General features: G+C 42.6%; 1 protein-coding gene across 1 annotated transcript; it reads right to left on the reverse strand.

Annotated features, from left to right (window-relative positions):
- Positions 1-22: 22 nt before the first annotated feature.
- Positions 23-13,590, reverse strand: slc6a7 (solute carrier family 6 member 7). The gene is made up of 14 exons (XM_080779366.1): positions 13,342-13,590; positions 10,008-10,236; positions 9,566-9,697; positions 7,934-8,144; positions 6,133-6,271; positions 5,873-6,007; positions 5,654-5,757; positions 5,441-5,565; positions 5,181-5,293; positions 4,284-4,421; positions 4,077-4,176; positions 3,763-3,881; positions 2,724-2,897; positions 23-1,737 (listed from the first exon to the last, which is right to left on the reverse strand). The coding sequence occupies exons 1-14, from the start codon at positions 13,402-13,404 to the stop codon at positions 1,567-1,569; spliced, it is 1,953 nt and encodes a 650-aa protein (XP_080635492.1). The 5' UTR covers positions 13,405-13,590; the 3' UTR covers positions 23-1,566.
- Between the last annotated feature and the right edge of the window lie 3,026 nt (positions 13,591-16,616).

Consider the following 16,616-nt stretch of genomic DNA (forward strand, 5'->3'; position numbering starts at 1 on the left):
TCAATAAGTACCATAGCCTACATTCAACATACTGTAACACATTTAATCAAATAAGGCACACACATTTTTAAAATGTTTTTTTCCTCCTTCTTTCACTTAGTCATAAGTTATTAAAGTCATGTTGGACTACATGTGCACATTCGATGCACATTGACCAAATAGGAGCCCTTCCAGCTGTGCAAAATAAGAATATGTAGGCAATACAAGACAGACAATTAGGCCATTTGAACATGAAAAGGAGCACATAAGCAGAGACAATACATACACAATTATTTATAAAAATAAAGAAAATATGCATGCACACTCAATATAAATAAGCAAAACAAGCTCACCATTGAGTTGATGCGTAACAGCCTAATTACAGCATTCAAGTTTTGCCTCCAATGTGCCTCTTATTGGGAAAGCTGTCATCTCTTCATGCTAGTAATCTTATGGTAAACAAGTCAATGCCCCAAAAGACACTTGTGGGGATTTTCATCTTCACACCCAAATAGTTTACTTGTTTATTTATTCGCTTATCAAATTATTAAAATCCTATTAATTAACCTAATAGTTCAAACTTAATCTGGCCAGTGTCACTTCTGCTTCATTAGCCAGTCACTGAGAGAAAATAAATGCAATTGGGGGGTAACAAGTATAATGCTTCAGAGTTGGGATCAACCCATAATATCACAAAAATGTGTTTTACTCTGCTGCATGTGCCCATGTGCCCCCCAACCATCCAAGTGACAACAGTCATTCAAATTGTAAACCACTTTAACAAATTATTCTATAATCCTTTGGTGAAACATACATTTTCAACTCAGAACCACCATGATGGTTCCAGTGGATATGAACTTGATGGACTCTTCTCAACAGAAGGACACCCTGCTTACTTACAGGGCCTGGCAGAAAGTTTAACACAAAGGCTCCATTGTGATATATGTTGCCTCGACTACATTAGAGTGGGAGCATTTAGCATTATAGACTATAGTTTTGTGTTGAAACAAACCCCTCCCCTCCCATATAGATGTGTTTTACCATAATACCTTTTGTTAATGAAAACTCCAAAATATAAAAATCATGGGGTTACCCACGTTTAAAAGTTTCTACAGGACAGATTTTCAGCAAACGACACTGTCGTGCGACTATTAAGTATTCTTTTGATTTACTCTTGCATATTTATGAATAGCCTTGAAGGTAAAAGGTGTCTTTTAAGATAAACCATGGTTAGACTTTTGCAGCCATAAAGTGTAACTGACAAAACAGTATAAGTGGAGGACTGGTCAATATTGTAGGCCAACACGGTCAGAACAATAATGGAGTCTGCTCACTTTAAAAGCCACTTTTTGCTACCTATTGCTACCAAGCCCTACTACATTCACACCGTATCTAATGATTCTGCACTAAGTTCTTCTTTTCTTACATGACAAACAAACAATTAGTTAGTATAAATAAAAATAAAAAATAATATCCTGCAGGACATACAGTCTCTGTTTGATACAAGGACACCAGATCCTAGCTGGGCCTCCCAAAAAGTAAAAGAGTTGAGTCTCTTGAAAACACAGTTCTCTTAGAGCGGTCAGGTCATGTATCAATTCCTGACTCCCATGCCATAGCGGTAAAATCCATGTCTGTGAGTGTGACTGTGAAGGGAGCCTCCACTCTCTCTTGTTCAACCCGCTGCCCCTGCTGTGCTGTGCTGTTCACGTTGTTTACCCTCCAGGAGTTTAGAGGTCGAATCGCTTTATGAAAACGCTGCAAAACAGAGAAAATCGATTAGCCGTGGGTCTATATTACAAATAGTCCTCAGAGTCTCTTTTACTGTAGGCAGTGGTGTAATGGTGGTTATTATTTTTCCGGTAATCGGTATCACGGCATTTTAATGACATCACGTGCACACACGCACATGCACTCGCGCGCACCTACATGTGTGCATGTGCACAGAACAGCTGATATCCTAAGCCTATATTGTTTATGGATTATAGTGTATGAGAGTTTTAGACACACAAACACAAAAGCAGACTTAAAATAACCGGACAAACTTCTTCACTGCACTGCCGCTGCAGTAGCGAAACTAAAAGGTTTGCTTTGGACGAATCTCTTCTTTTAATGGTGGAGGAGGCATTCTTGTTGCGTGCAGAACACCACAGAAGCAGTAAAGCCAGAGCCATGATACTGCTGTGTTGCTTACCGTGTCTGAGAATATGCGTTCAGGTAAACAGTTTAAACCTGTTGTTGTTAAAGTTATAGTTGTTAAAGTTATAGTTGTTATCCATTTGATTTGGACACGGTATTGACACGGCGTGAAAATAGGGGGCCGCGCCCACCGCCAGTAAAAATAGACCACTGGGTACTTGGTGCGTCTTAGAAAGTCTCGTGACCCGAGGTTAGGTGCGTCTTCTCTTGAATCTTGGCCCGGGGACGTGTTCTAGCGTGCACGCACGTGCACCGGCCGTCCATTCCGTACCCGCGCGTGCACGTCACAATTACTTGGTACCACGGTGTGGTACTGCCTTCTACAAGCAAGACACCACTGACTGTAGGACACTGTGTGTATACATAATAAACCATGTATAATCTATCTATCCGTTTACACACATATGTTCATATCAATACATCCATCTATCCATCCATGCACATCAACATTCAACAACACAATAGTCAAGTATGAATACGTCTACACTGAACTGAGTGCGACATGGCCCTCTGCTGATAGGGTTACACCGAGGTGATATACTGACGTCCTTCAGTGTTCCAGATTCCTTGCTGATGGCCACAGCGGCCCAGATGGGGATCTGTAGGCAGCAGGTGGCGCCCATGCACACGCCTAGTGCCTTTCCCCAGCGTGGAAACACATAAGAGCCGTAGTGGAGCGGAGTGTTGTACATCTCAATGAAGATATAGGTCAGGATGAACTGGAGTCACACGGGAAGGATTACACGGTGGAAAAGGGTTATCTCAACAGAAAAGGGTTATTCCATAACAGGTTATCTTGACGAAATAAAACAAGGTTGACAGAAGAAGACATTTAGAGGGAAGCTTGGAGGAAATTATGTCAGATTCTCCTTTTAATTATCACAGAGACTGAAATTAAATTTAAAAAGTAACATTCTGTAGTTGCTAATACATTTAAGCAGTTATTTCACAACAGAATGTAAGTGATTCTGTGGAATAATATTAGATTCCATTTTTGCTGTACAGTGGGTGCTTGTTTAAAGCTAATTGCACAACAGATAATTGATTAAACGTAGATAACATCACAAAGAGATTAACCTGCCTATAGCCCAGATTAATCACATGTAACTCAATTAAACATTTTACTGTAAATGTAAAGACTAATACTAAACTATAGACCAGATCACAATGGTTGAAACGGGTATTTTCAGGCAGAATTGGATGTTTTCACAATATAACATAAAGTGTCCAGAAAGAACATTAGTTACATATCTAGTTTTTGTCAACCTGTGGATATTTAGAAAGAACTAAATAATATATTTATAATAGTCAATAACAATATAATAAGTGCCCTGTTCTTCCAGAAACACGATTATATAATAAAGTGTTTGCTAAGGTGACGATGTCGTGATGATTCGGTCTGTTGAGGCTTTGGGAATGACATCAGAGTGAACCCGGCCACTCAGGTTTTCAATTGTCTTGCTTTTTACAAAAAGAGCCAATCAAGTTAAACACGTAAACACTTTTGCTATACACGTTCATATCTACAGTGCATGGCTTTTGTCACCCAAAGCTAAGCTAAGCTTGTGTATCTGCTCTGCTTACCAGTAGAAGGAAAGGGGTAAAGAATACCCAGCATGCTTTGAAGTAAAGAAGCACTTTGGTGCACCAGGGAGGACAGTGGCAGATCATGTCAATGATATCTTGACAGAACTGGTTGACTCCTGAATGCAAAAGAGCACAAAATCTCAAAACGTCATCATCAACAGAACAAAGATGACTGTTGAGCATTGATTACTGGCGAACAACAAAAGTTGGAAATGGGCAAAGGTGATGTCTGCAAAGAAAAAAAGAAAAGAAAAGTGTATATACTTTATCGTGCAACACGGTCGTACGACACAATATGAATGAGTAATTACCGTAAAAGAATGAGATGCCGATGCACATGAATAGGGTGATAATGATGAGGCCAAAGCTTGTTGCGAAGGAGTCAATGAGAGTGAACCAGTAAATCCCTCCCTATGAAGAGACGGGCATTGTTTAGCCAACTGTATGAGAACAACACACACTGCAGTCGTTCCCAAGCCTTCTCAGGTCGAGACGCTCGACAACACACTCAAACTTACGTCAGTGATTAGAAGGAGACCCATCAGATAGAAGCCGAAACACAGCAGACCCAGGAACAATGACTTGTGCTTCATGTTCGCCCTAAGTTGTGGGAACTCATCCAGGAACGCTGTAGTGATGCCCTCCATGTTACCAAACTGTCAGGTGGCAAAGCATAAAAAAAAACATATGTTTTCTATTAATCAAACGACACAAAATAATCTTGTTAGTCACAGAGAGAATAAAGCTCATTTATTTCTGCCAGGCCAAGGGGGGCTATTTATGGTTTTGCCCTCGTCTGTCCAGGGCTAATCTTGCAAAGTGCTGGACTGATCAGTACCAAATGTCTTGCATACTGTATGCTGCCAGCGGTCAAGTCAATAATTAGGTTTTACATACAGTATTTATTTTATATTTAACTTTCGTTTATAATAAACTTTGTTTAATAATGAAAGTCAGTGGGGGTCTGATCGGGCTAAAACCATTTGATTTTCAAGCTAACAATGCATTGATTGATTGATTGAAATATTTATTAACAGTTTGCAGAATTACAGTACATTTCAAGCACAAACTCAATACAAAGACTGTTAACTGTGAGTGGACGAACCAATTAAGCATTACACTTGTTTACAAGAGGGTCCACCATGTTCAATTCATCAAAACATTTAGAGACGCACAAATACTGAAGCACTGAGAAAACTGTTGCGCCTTTCTTCGTCCTTTTTTTTTCAAACTTGACTACGGTAGCGGTGGTCTCAAAAACATAAGACTGATGAAGGTCTGAGGACCGAAACGTTTGCTTTTTAATTGCACCATGAGCACAGAGCACCATAAGAGCATGATAAAATAAAAGGACAAATGTTTTTCTAAGTCTCAGTCTAAGGAGTTTTACTTCTTTTTCTAAATGGGGGCCTTACCAGAGTGTCAATGCCCAGCATGAACAGCATGAGGAAGAAGAGGATGGACCAGAACACAGAGCCTGGCAACAGAGCAAGGGCCTCTGGGTACGCCACAAAGGCCAACCCAGGACCTGGAGCGAGATTAAAAACATCATTAACAAATAAGAGTCAATAATATTATTATTATATACTATTATACTGTCAGCATTTATCAACAAGGATATTTCTTGAATTAACAAATTTCAACTTTATCGCTGATTGATGACCAAAGTAGCTACCTGTGTCTGCCACCTTCCCGACAGGAACACCCTTCCTCCATGCCATGTGACCTAGGATTGAGAAGATGGCAAATCCTGCGAAGAAACTGGTGCTGCAGTTCCCTATGGTGATAATCAGAGTGTCCCTGAAATAAACGGCACCAACACGATTAGGTTCTTGTCGCGACTGTTGCGCCAAATGAGAAGCCAAAGAGAGAGCACATTATTACAAACCTGATGACGTTGTTGTCAAACTTATTATAGGAAGCCATTGACAGCAGCCCTCCCACTCCAATACCCAACGAATAGAAGATCTGCGAGGCTGCGTCATTCCAAACCTGTGACGCATCATTTGTTAACCAAGTGATTAACAACAACAAAAGAACAACGTGCGCCGCACAGTCGCATACGCATAGCTTTCTCAATCTCCAACGCCACCACCGTGACAAATACCTGTGCACTAGCCAACCGTTTCCAGTCCGGCGTGAGGTAAAATGCAACACCTTGAAGAGAGCCTTCCAGCGTTGCACCTCTGATCACCAGAACGATGAGCACGAGGTACGGGAACGTGGCGGTGACATAAACCACCTGAAAAAAAGACAAGCTGTTTGACGTGTCACAAAGACACTTGTGGCTGTGCACATTTAGCTGGTATTTAGTGACTTGTGAGGACGAGGGGGATTTAGAATAGCATAATTGCGTCGCTGACTCACCTTGCCAGAGCTGCGGATGCCTTTGAGCATACACAGGAAGATGATGATCCAGGCAGCGAGGAGGCAGAGGGCTAGAGGCCACCGCACAGGGCCTGGGTCATCGAGGCCCTTGCTATGTACTACACCCAGCACACGCTCACTGGAACGAGAACACACACACACACACACACATTTGAAATGTTTATTTATGTCCACATAATGAGAAGTACAGGAATACCTTGTACAAAGGACATAAACACTGCCAGTGAAGTTTGACAGTGGGAGAGCAGCCAGTTACAACGTGCATGGACGGCAAAGCATCAAGTGTCAATGTTGCGCAGCCTAACACACACGGTCTCACACATAGTCTCACACACACACACACACACACACACACACACGCTAGGTCAAGTGTTTACAGAGGCTTGTCTCAGTGCCACACCTACCACGTATATAAGAAATAAAGCCAGAAAGCAACCATGCTAAACCCACTCAGCTAAGCTGCATTTATATTGGATCACAACTTCATTCTTCACGGTCCGTTTGTCTTGGCGTGAGGTAAAAAGGAGTGACTTTTTCTTCCAAGTCCTTGGGTGAATTGTCATAGTTCAATATGAAGACAAGCCCAATAGACCTTATAGGCACACATGTCACCATTGGCAAGGGGGGAGGGTAATCACTGGCATATGTATATGAGAGAGGACTTGTCTTTTATGTTTGAGAGACACTAGCCTCTCCTATGCCCAGCTTTCCGGGTTTGTCAGTCACATTGGCTTGTGACTGGCTGAGAAAGTACATATTGAAGATAAAAAGTGAGGGCAGAAAAGTGAAGACGGCAAAAGTCATTGGCCGGAATGACTTTGGTGATTTGGCCGAGCACGGAATGTGATTATGTATGATGATAAGTGCGCCCCTCACTTCACACGCCTATGTCACATGCCAACTCACAATGGTCATGTAATCACACACTGCTGTCGTTCTGGCTCAGAGAACATTGCCAATGGCAAAGTAATACATGTTTAGGCATTAAAAGCACTCATGGATGGAGAAATATGGTTGTGCTTATGTTTATGTCTTGAAAAGATAGTTTTCAAAACAACTCTGATCTCTGACTGATGAATAATATTACCAGCAAGCCAAATGATGTCATGATGACGTCCTCCGGTGACGTTCAGGGCGTTCGGGACTATAGGCCAGATCATCCCATATGGGGATGATCTTTATGTCACCCGCCCCCAGATCTAACTAGTTATGATATGACTTAAGTTGATCTGGCCTCGCTCGAACTCTCTCTATTCTATAGGGACGTCCGTCTTAAGTGGGCAGAATTTATTTTGGTTGAAATCAGGTGATATTCTGGGTCAGATCTGACTAGTCTTGGTTTGACTTGATTTGGCCCCCAATCGAGGCGTCACCAATTCGTCCAGGTCCCGACCGTGCTTGCTGGGATGGTGGTGGGAAGCAAAGCAAAGCAAAGTTCTTTGTTTACCCAGGGAAGTGGACTAAGCCAAGGACTTGTTTACAGCCACACCCTGCTCATAGAACATTTCATGGTAGGGGTTCAATGCCTTGCTCAAGGGCACTTCAGCGGTGGGCATTTTAACATGCAGGTCCGGGGATGCGAACTGGCGACCTTCCGGTATCAAGACCGCTCCGCTAACCGTTCGGCCACCTGCTGCCCTCTGGGAGTCTGGGAGATTGATGATCAAGAGTACAAATCCCCCTTTTACATTACAGCGCATATTCCCATGGGTCTGGCAGCTATGCCCATTTGCTCAAGCCAAGGTCATTAACATAACATGAGTGACAAGCCTTCACTTACTTCCAGAAGACCTCTGTGGGGCTGAGGCTTCTGCCAGAGGAGCTGTTGTGAGAGGTGTTGTTTCCACAGAGAGCGGCATTGGACAGAGCTTCACATGTCCACGGCAATGGGCTCTGAAACGAGCTGCCCAGGTAGTAGAACGTCCAGGCTATAATGATATTGTAGTAGAGGCACACCAGCGTGGACACACAGAGCATCCCAATGCCAATACCTGCAGCCCAAGAATCAGCCAAGAGATTAACGCCACATGGGATGCAAAGTAATACAACTTGTACAACAACAACAAAAAAAGTAACGTAAAGCATCATAGTGAATATAAAGAGGCCCGATTCAACGTATGTGAAGCATCATGCTGTACGAGAAGAGGCCTGATTCGAGTGTGGTCGTGTCCACAGGATGAAATAAAATCATCGAATGGATAGTTCAATGTGAAAGTGTGCTATTCTGATCCTAAAAGCAATCTCTACAAAGAGTAGGCCTTCATGCAGTTGAACGAGATCAGAGAAGATCATCACTTCAGAAAGGATGTTTATTAACCCATTTTGGGCGGGAACCCCATTTGGTGTTTTAAACATTATGTCATAATTTAGCTATTGAAAAAAATCAGATCTACAAGCTTGTAGGTCTGCTATTTTTTTTTATCGTGAAAATGTGCCTCAAATCTTTGAATATATATTATTAAAAAAAAGAATATTTCGACGTCAGGCCTAAATCATACAGAGAATATAATTGCAGAGGTCACACACATATGGCCGGAAAATATGAATTGTAGCCAGATGCAGTTTAAGAGTGAAGGATTCTTAATATGACTGTGAATATGAATATGATTTTTTTTTATCCAAAGTAAAACAATCCACCTTGATGCAAGAGTGAAAGGATCAAGTTAACATGGTATTGTGAAATGTGGAATGAACAATGTTATTTTCCTGGATATTGTGGATGATGTTTTTGTCTGAGATTTGATGTTCGACTGCTAGGGGCTGTGAGGACAACTTGAAAATTCATTTATGCAATTGTTTAAAGTCTACAAGCATGCCTTACATTGAAATAGCATTGCATGAACCTTCTGTGAGAACCAATTTCACTAGGGTGAGTTTTTTCATATTTGGCATTTATGGAAACCCTCGTGTACCATACCATTCACCAGATATTGAATACATCATCCAAAATATCTTATCTGACACACAATTACACACTCTGCCTCTATGGAGCGTCGCAGTCCCTCCCCCTTTCAGAACGACGAGTGGCCCAGGAAATGATTCTCCATTCATTTTCTCCATAGGCTTTTCAAAAAGTATTTATTTAAAGACGGTTACGCCGCGGACAAAGCCAACTCGGATCGTGACAAATCATGACAATGACTAGTGGCCGTTACGTTAGCTCAGAGCCTTAGATGGCTCTGCGTCAGCTGTAAAAATCCATAGATAAGCCGCACCGTTGTATAAGCCGCAGGGTTCAAATCATGGGTAAAAAGGTGCGGCTTATAGTCCGGAAATTAAGGTAAATACTTTTTGAAAAAGCCTATGGAGAAAATGAATGGAGAACCATTTCCTGGGCCACTCGTCGTTCTGAAAGGGGGCGGGACTGCGACGCTCTATACTATAATAACAACAACAACAACAGCAGCATTACCTTTGAGCAGAGGGCAGCATTTCCACACAGTGATGGGACCAGCTGCTCCATACTGGCCCAGACTGAGCTCCATAAGGAACAGTGGGACACCGGTGAAGAAGAGCATAATGAAATAGGGGATGAGAAACACGCCTGTGAACATAATATAAATAGGTCAGGCTGGAGAAAGAGATTCATGTTCAGTACATTATAAATACTAACAGTAACAGTGCCGATGGGTTCCCAGATTGATGACAGTGTCGGTGTCAAATGGGGATTTCATTCACCGTGTGACGTCGCCTCACCTGGCGTGACCAGGTGATTCAGTTCATGAAATAATTGACTTGATTGCATGCCCCGAGGCTGGGCGGAGCTTAAAGCTCGTTCTGTATGGGTGTAACGTGTCCGGCATATGAATGCTTTTGTAACTTTGGGTAATGAACCTGCTTTAAGGATTACTCACCTCCGCCATTGCGGTAACAAAGGTAGGGGAACCGCCACACGTTCCCGAGGCCCACACAGTATCCCATGCAGGACAACAGGAACTCATACTTCCCGCCCCATTGCTCCCGTTCAACCTGTGGGTTCTGGGGAGGAGGAGGGGCCGGAATCTGCGGATGATGTGATTCGACCTCTGGCGTGGGGTTGGCTGCGTTATTCGTTGGAGAATGTCCATTGAAATGTACAGAATTCTGCAAAGAAAGACAGTTTGCATTAACATTACACACAGTAAAATCAAATACTCACTGTTAATTTAACATTGAGAGAGTAAATGAATAATGAGGATTTGGCCTCGTAGCGAACACAAGACACCGTGATTCAACAGAATGGGTCCCCGGGGACCCAGGGGTGATCCTTTAGATGGGTCCCAGGGACATTTTATGAGTCCTTCTTCAACGACGTTAGAGTACAGTTAAGTACAGTATTGCATCCCAGGACCCCCGGAGGGTGACATCATGACTGCATCCTTTCTCAATTTAGTGAGTCTAAGGATGCAGCATGCAGGCTAGCCTATTTGCATCACTGAAAACATCAGCCAGGGATTACGACAGACCTTTTTTTGCCTAGGGGGAGCGTCTCTATAGACTAAAATTCTTTAGCGCCCAGCCAAAAATGAAAGGACGCATTAAACCAGCCTTATGAACAAATACAGTACTTATAATGCGGGACATTCCCGCACAACATCAACGTGTATCTGCTCGTGGGATTAATCCCCTTCTCTCCAGAGAGTGTCTGTCGCCTCTCTCCGTCTGCATGCAGCGAGCAGCGTGATTCATGTGATCGTGGAGCTCAAGCGCATGGCTTTGAAGGGTAGGCAGATCTACAAGCTCTCAACATGCCATGCTGCAATGCGTTGTAGATCAGCTTGTAGGCTTGTAGATCCGTTTCTTTAATAAAAATGAAAAAAAATGAAAGAAACAAATGTTTTCATGTTCGAATTCCGTGCCATCAAATGACATTTCGAATATTCACATCTTTTGGGTCAGCCCTAGCGTAATATTCACATCTTTTGGGTCAGCCCTAGCGTAATATTCACATCTTTTGGGTCAGCCCTAGCGTAATATTCACATCTTTTGGGTCAGCCCTAGCGTAATATTCACATCTTTTGGGTCAGCACTAGTGTAATATTCACATCTTTTGGGTCAGCCCTAGCGTAATATTCACATCTTTTGGGTCAGCACTAGTGTAATATTCACATCTTTTGGGTCAGCCCTAGCATAATATTCACATCTTTTGGGTCAGCACTAGTGTAATATTCACATCTTTTGGGTCAGCCCTAGTGTAATATTCACATATTTTGGGTCAGCACTAGTGTAATATTCACATCTTTTGGGTCAGCCCTAGCATAATATTCACATCTTTTGGGTCAGCCCTAGCGTAAATATAATTTTGAGGACCGCTAGCCCCTCCTATACCCAGCTTTCCAGGTTGTGTAAACACCAACATTGGCTTGTGAAGTTGTGATTGGCTGATCACCCCATAGCGATGATTTGATTGAAGATAAAAGTGAGGGCAGAAAGTTTAAAACGCCAAAAGTGATTGGCCGGAATGATGATTTGGCTGAGCACGGAATGTGATGTATGATGATGATAGGAGCGCCTCTCACTTCACACGAGTGTGATTTTTGAGGGGCCCTAGCTCCTCCTAACCTATATAGAGCTTTTCGTCCTGAACTCGTGTCACATAAATTTGCCATTGCAGGAGAATTTATGTCTGAACAAATTGGCTTTTTGTGGCAACAAAAACTTTAAATGTCATTGACAATGAATGGAGAATTCACGTCATATGTGGACGAGCAAATCGGCTTTACTAAACCGTTTTAATTCAGCTCGGGGCTTATATATAAATTCAGTTGTCATCTTACATGGTCATGGTGAAAAGATGTTTTTTTTAAAAACATTGTATCTAAGGGTTGCAGCGGGGGTAGTGTCTTGAGTGTACAGGGTTTGATGAATTTCCGGGCCTGTTGAGAACTCTAGTTTTCGCCAGCTGCCAGGCCCGGATGCACTAATACAATTTGGGGCGGGCCCTACTAAACTTTGAATGGACAGGCATCAGTCAAAAGACATCAGTCAAGAGACATCAAAGAGGAAGAACGGGTGGGGGAGGATCAACATATCGAATGTCAGAACAGGTCAGCTCCATATTGAGTTCTAAGGGTTTGAGGTCAGATGTAGAGTTGCTGGCCGGCTCCATATATGCAGATCTGGGTGATGATCCAGTCTTCTCCATGAATGGCTATCCAGGGTTTGATGAGGTCAGTGTCGTGATCTTTATATATGGAGACGGCCATATATGGTGGTGTGACGTGTCATGAGGCGCGAGGGACTGTCGGCCATATATGGTGGCGTGACGGAGCGACGGTTTTCATAGTAATATGGAACCTACGGTCACAACCAGTGAAGTAGTGCTAGTTAGTTCCTGCCTGCAGGGAATGCTTTTATTTAGGAACAAAAAGGGGAACCAGTTTCACAGTAGATGTAAAGTTGAATGAAGTTGAAGTTCACACTGAGGAAGTACTTGTAAAGAGGAATAAACTATATTTCATATCTGATTCCAATGGCCTATCATTGGTTTATCAACACTGTGAACATGAACATTATCTGAGATAATATAGAATTTTCAATAGGCCTACTTTAACTTCAGATATTGGCTCAGTGAACACAAATAGGTAGAAAAGAAAGCCTATTAAGACCCCAATATACTGTAATTGTGATATAGTGTGTAGCCTATATCCCCAAAATGTCCCAAATGACCAAGATCATTAATATAGACCTCGAATAGATGCTAGTAGATCTTCTCCATATGGACTGTTTGCAAACAATTTCATTATATTTTATAGGCCTGATTTTAATGGCAATGAATGATGTGCTCAGACTCAACACATCAAAGTTGACTTGTAACTAAACGTCACTTGCATTATGAATGATATCACTTGTTATTCAACTGCAGACTGACATATCCCTTCACATCCCGAGTTGCAGTTGTACTGTGTATTTTGTGTGTAAACGATATTAATATGAAATTGTGTAAATGAAACCCAGCCATGAAACAGGTAAGACTGGTTAGGCAACTCCACCGCGTTAGCCAAAATAGGCCGATGGACAATAGCCCATAGGCTATACCTTCATAGATTAATCGATTTAAAAGTTACCTACACTCAACAACTCATCTACCGTCATACGCAGCAGGAGTGGAGGCTGTGACGTTTGTAAAGTTATCCGTTGTTACTTGTTGTTGAATAGACAGCAGCAGGGAAGCTAGACAGTAGCTACAGTATAGGGATATATTCTTACCTGTTGTGTTCCATTCACTGAAATGCTTTTCCCAGGAACCGTTTTCGGATCTTCGTTCTTCATTTCCCCGTATTGATTCACTATTATTATTTGTTCCGTTAATCAGAATTCAGAAGCCTACATTTTCACGGCAAGAATACTACTGGAAATACATGTTTTAGAGTAAAAAAGTAAACAGATGTTGGCTGTCCGGTGTGTGGATCCGCTTATGATGATAAGGAAATGGACTAATGTCCTGGGAGTCTGTGGGACAGGAGCCAGCGCGCAGGTGCAAGGGCGCCTCATGACAGAGAAGATGACACTACACTACTGTACAGGGAGGGAGACGCCTCGCCTACTGTCTGCAAGAGCAATGCAATGGTACAACCACAACAACCCTCAGGCTCAGTCTCACAGATAGCGTTACTTAAAACTGTGATCCGTCATCCGGATCAAATTCTCATGAACTACTCGGGAATTTGAACCCGGGTCTCGTCTCCCGACTCCCGAGACTAGTCCCGCCGCGCGCAAGTGGAAGGCCAACCTTCTGCTGACGAAATCCCCACTTGGCCAGCCCACAACTCTGGGCGAGCCCAGAGCCATCCCAGCCAGGGATCCCAGCCCCTTGAGTAATAGTCTGGGAGCCGTGGGGGGTGAACGTGGTTTCGTCAGTAAAAGTTTTTTTCTCAACTGATTCTTGTAGCTTGGGGTCACGCGTAGGCTACACGTCTCTAGGTTTTAGTCACGACACACCTCTTCAAGAGGGTGCCCAGGAAATTGTGGGATAAAAAATATATTTTAAATACAATAGGGCCCACCATTTTCAATTCATCAAAACATTTAGAGACTTACAAATACTACATATAGTAAAAAAGAAATCATCATAGGAGGTAAAAAGGGAAAAGAAACATATACAGTGAGGGGAAACAGGGGTGGGTGGGTGGGGGGATTCAGATTTTACAGGGGCCAGTTTCTAATTGCAGCCGTCCGTAGGTGCCCTTTGAGAGCAGTTTTGAAGGAGTCAAGGATTTGCATGTCTTAATGACTGTTGGTAGGGCGTTCCACATTTTGGTGGCATAGGAGCGAAATTAATTTAATCCCTTGTTTGTGCCGAATCTGGGTTGTACATGGTTTGTTGAACTCCCTCTGGTGTTGTGGGTGTGGACTTCGTTGACATTAAGGAAGTATTTAGACAGGTACATGGGTATCTTGGTGGTGTAGCGAATCTTGTGGACCAGACCCATTGCAAGGTGCTGTACTCTGTCGTCAGCTAATCTGACATATGTGGATGACGTAACCAACTGTAACCCATTGTAGTGGTGAGAGATAAATTAATCTGGTTAAACTAATCTAATCTGGTTGCTAAATCGCTCAAGAAAGACCCATGCGGATTGCAGAATATGTCAGCACCACTGCAGTGTACAAATGGATGAATTAGCACAGGTTATCTTTTGCACCCAATGTGCCTAACGAACCTATTGATTTATGCCAGGCATAAATCAATATATCAATAGATTACATTTAATCTATTATTTTATTCTTACCCCATCATAAATAAATGAAAGACTCAATTCACAACAAATATCCTACCAAACCTATATATTACACGCCCACATTTAAATACAAGTTTAACTTAATTTATTTAGCTTCTCATCATTATCTTTGTATTATGAGTGGGAGAAATTATTGAGCGTCATATGTTCATAATAATCATTTCTCTATCAATAGCCTATCCATAAGGGACCAGAATCACGCACCTCCTCTGGTATAATTCCAAGCAGACGTAACTCAGGACCAAAAGGAATATTCAACCCTAAACATTTTTCGATTTCCTTATTAACATTTTTCCAACACATCACAAAGTCACATTTGTTCATCTGTACTGATCATACAAAATACAGAGAATACAGTACAGAAAACCATGCTGAACCTCTTTTGCCTTACATTGAGGTATGATGAGTTTCCATTTTATGCCCATGTACGGAGATCATAGTACTGCTGACGTCATAGACTAGCCTCCGAGTACAATGAAAATGGGTACTAAGGACTCTGACAACAGAAGGCGTGTGCGGGGTATGCCGAGCCCACTGTTTGCTTCTTACTATGTTTAGGCTTACTTGGGGTCAGTGAAATATAATTCATATTCCTGTCCTACACACAAAGCCACGCGCTGGAGTGGCTATAGCACTGCTCAAGAATGTCTTCAACCAGCGAATGACGAGTCGTGCCCGGAGAAAACAGCCGGTAGATCCTATATCGATCGATTCACCAATCTGTGCGCCCGGCGCCCGTCCGCCCACGCCCTCTCCTCCTCCCCTCCCTGATAGAAGGGTGCGTAGCATTAGTCCGACGTCCCAATAGTCAGACCATAGAGCCCCATACTAACCCTATGCCCTAACCCTATAACCAAACGCTTGCGGTCCCTGAGGCTACTCCATCATTTTTATATTCACTTTGTTTTTATATTTATTGTCTTATACTGGTGTATTGTATTGTGTTGTTTTCTCTGACCTGTGAAGCACTATGGTACAATGAGAATTGTTTTTAAATGCTATGCAAAATAAACTAGAAGTGCACTCTGTCGAGCTGCCAACTTGCGCTTCGCACACAAGTTGGCCATGAATGGCCTACTTGTGCGCAAGCAGAGCGCACAACGTATCTCTCACCACTACAACGGGTTCAATGGGTTACAATTGGTTATGTCATCCACATATGTCGGTGTTGTCCCCCGGAACCACATTTCTTTTACATAAACATACATAGTTACGAGCGACGCCACCAACATACGGACCCAATCCAATCGGTCGAGGGGCCACCGACCAAGCTGCCAGCCTGTGCTCTGATTGGCCGAGCAAGGCCACCCAAAAAATTGGCCGAGCGACGCCACCAAAGACAATACACAGTCCCTGATTGGCCGAGTATATGTCACTGAAAATTCACAATCCCCGATTGGCCGAAGTAGTCACGGACATACTGTGCGCTCTGCTCACGCAAGTAATAAATACCTTTGATTTGATTGGTAAACCAGCTGTACCAATTATGGAGCTATAGCGTTATGACGTTACTCTAACATCACAACGCGGTGTGAATTAATTGTATATAAACACAGCAGGCGCATAACAGAAGTTAAGATAATAAAGACCAAATAAGAAGTAAGGTAGTTGAAAAGATCATTATTGTGAAATACTTTCAACAAGAGCTACTGTCAAAAGGTGGTAAGTAATCCAACTATTACTAACTAATCACTTACTAACCAACCCAAAGTTATTTTCCCAATGGAAAACCAATCTTACAGT

Source organism: Protomyctophum bolini, assembly GCF_963924005.1.
Source record: "Protomyctophum bolini genome assembly, chromosome: 13".
Classification (NCBI taxonomy): domain Eukaryota; kingdom Metazoa; phylum Chordata; class Actinopteri; order Myctophiformes; family Myctophidae; genus Protomyctophum; species Protomyctophum bolini.